Source organism: Nansenia antarctica, assembly GCF_963989245.1.
Source record: "Nansenia antarctica genome assembly, chromosome: 18".
In the NCBI taxonomy this organism is placed as follows: domain Eukaryota; kingdom Metazoa; phylum Chordata; class Actinopteri; order Argentiniformes; family Microstomatidae; genus Nansenia; species Nansenia antarctica.
In genome coordinates this window covers 830989-833488 of record NC_137691.1, presented here as the reverse complement: position 1 = coordinate 833488, position 2500 = coordinate 830989, and the positions used below count along the sequence as shown (strand labels likewise).

The 2500-nt window shown below is 42.8% G+C and overlaps 2 protein-coding genes across 2 annotated transcripts in view; one reads left to right on the top strand and one right to left on the bottom strand.

The window, feature by feature from the left end:
* LOC308173348 (E3 ubiquitin-protein ligase TRIM35-like) overlaps positions 1 to 1075 on the top strand; it is a gene marked incomplete at both ends in the record, with an annotated part of 1419 nt that extends 344 nt beyond the window's left edge. The window contains one exon of the mRNA XM_080548359.1: positions 1 to 1075. This exon is cut by the window's left edge and continues 344 nt beyond it. Coding sequence (XP_080404485.1) covers positions 1 to 1075 — 1075 coding nt within the window.
* The window catches only part of LOC308173435 (contactin-3-like), a gene marked incomplete at both ends in the record, with an annotated part of 50860 nt that overhangs the window by 12970 nt on the left and 35390 nt on the right, over positions 1 to 2500 (bottom strand). The window contains one exon of the mRNA XM_080548468.1: positions 327 to 498. Within this exon, the coding sequence (XP_080404594.1) occupies positions 327 to 498 (172 nt within the window). The remainder of the gene's footprint in view (positions 1 to 326; positions 499 to 2500) is intronic.

Below are 2500 nucleotides of genomic sequence, written 5' to 3'. Positions count from 1 at the left end.
TTCAAAACAGCACAAAAAACATGACTGTTGCCCGGTAGATGAAGCTGTACTGGACCATAAGAGTGAACTCCAGACTGCACTGGACCCCTTAAAGAAGAAACTGAAGACCTTTCAAGAGGTTAAACTGACTTGTGATGAAACAGCTAAACATATTGAGAGCCAGGCCCAGCGCACAGAGAGGCAGATGAAGGAGGAATTTGAGAAGCTTCACCAGTTTCTACGAGATGAAGAGAGAGTCAGGATCGCTGCAGTGAGGAAGGAAGAGGAGCAGAAGAGTCAGGTGATGAAGAGGAAGATTGAGGGGCTGAGCGGAGAGATATCATCACTTTCAGACACAATCAGAGCCACGGAGGAGGAGCTAAAAGCTGATGACATCACATTCCTGCTGAACTTCAAGGCCTCCATGGACAGAGCCCAGAGCACACTGCCGGATCCAGAGAAGGTTTCAGGAGCGCTGATAGACGTGGCAAAGCACCTGGGCAACCTGCAGTTCAGAGTCTGGGAGAAGATGCATGGAATAGTGGAATACACTCCTGTGATTCTGGACCCCAACACTGCCCACCGATGTCTCATCCTGTCTGAGGATCTGACCAGTGTGACATTCAGAGCAGAGAAACAGCAGCTTCCTGACAACCCAGAGAGGTTTGACTTCTATGCTGGGGTCCTGGGCTCTGAGGGCTTTAACTCAGGGACACACAGCTGGGACGTTGAGGTGGGGGGGAGTACATTCTATAGGCTGGGTGTGATGACAGAGTCTGTACGCAGGAAGGGCTCAGGCTTTTTGTCTGGATCCTGGCGGCTTGGGTTTTATGATGGGAGGTTTTATACATGTGATCCAGGTGGTATAGTCACTCCCCTCACAGTGAGCCAGAAGCCCCAGAGGGTCAGAGTGCAGCTGGACTGGGACAGAGGAGAGCTGTCATTCTCTGACCCTGACACTAACACACACCTACACACACTCACACACACCTTCACTGAGAAAGTCTTTCCACATATCTGGAATGGTTGTAACCTTCCTCCTCTGAGGGTGTTACCAGTGAAGGTGTCTGTATCCATGGTTACGCCCTCTGTCTGACTCAATGATTAACTAACTTACAGTACTTAGACCTTAGTGTTCCTCTGAGACAATCAAACATCAATAACACTCTAGCCCCAACACTAATCAGTCAGCAATATATCCAGAAATATAAAAGATGAATAAAGCCTTTGATTATGATGTTCAACTGTCTGACTTTATCACAACACAAACTAGATGATCGAGGCTAGTTCCCATATGTTGTTGCTTAGAGGATGTTACCTGGAAACATAAAACATCTAAAAACATACATTGTTACTTGTTCTTATTTTCACTTGTTAGCCTATTTTAACCTGCTATAACTGTTGCTCTTGTATTACGTTCTTATATATGTAAAGCACTTTGTGACCCCTGGTCTGGGATAGGGGCTATAGAAATAAATTTTAGTACTTATGATAGCAAATTAATGACAGGGAGGCTAGGCAAGGCAGGCCAGCGTGTCTGTCTACCCTCTCTCTCTCCAACCACTTATATTTATATTGCTATTTTCAAATTTTAAAGAAGAGCTTTTTATTCAGGCCTAAAACTTTTTATTTTTTAGCAAAACAAGCTGTGTCGCTATCTACCCTTTTCCTGCTGAGATGTCTAAGAAAGTCCTGAAACCTGCAATTAACGTGACGACATATCTCCACCACCCCTTCTCACACACACACACACACACACACACACACACACACACACACACACACACACACACACCTGACATCATTCTGCTTGTGAGCCTTGAACACAACAGTGACTCATACCTTGTCTGAAGCTCCACCCTCTAACCTGTTGAGCAGGAAACAGTGGAGAGCAGAAGTGAACCACACAGAAGGCTAACATTCAGCTCTCTGGTGCTGCCGTTCACTAGCAACAACATTACATATGTGGGACTCTCTGAAGGACTTTATGAATGAATGAATGAATGAATGAATGAATGGTCTTTATTGTCATTGATATAGTACAGGTACCAAACAACGACATTTGGGAGGGGGGGCTCCCCTGGTGCTAGGAAAGAAACTAAAACAAAGAAGGGAAAAGAGCTGGTTTACATAAATAAACTAACTAACTAACTAACTAACTAACTGACTAACTAACTAACTAACTGACTACCTACCTACCTAACTAACTAACTAACTAACTACCTAACAAACTAACTAACTAACTAACTACATATCTAACTAACTAACTAACTAACTACCTAACGAACTAACTAACTAAATATATATCTAACTAACTAACTAACTACCTAACTAATTAACGAACGAACTAACTAACTACCTACCTAACGAACTAACTACCTAACTAAGTAAGTAAGTAAGTAAGTAACTAACTACCTACCTAACTAACTAACTATTTAACTAACTAACGAACTAACGAACTAACGAACTAACTAAGTAAGTAAGTAACTAACTAACTAACTAACTACCTATCTATCTAACT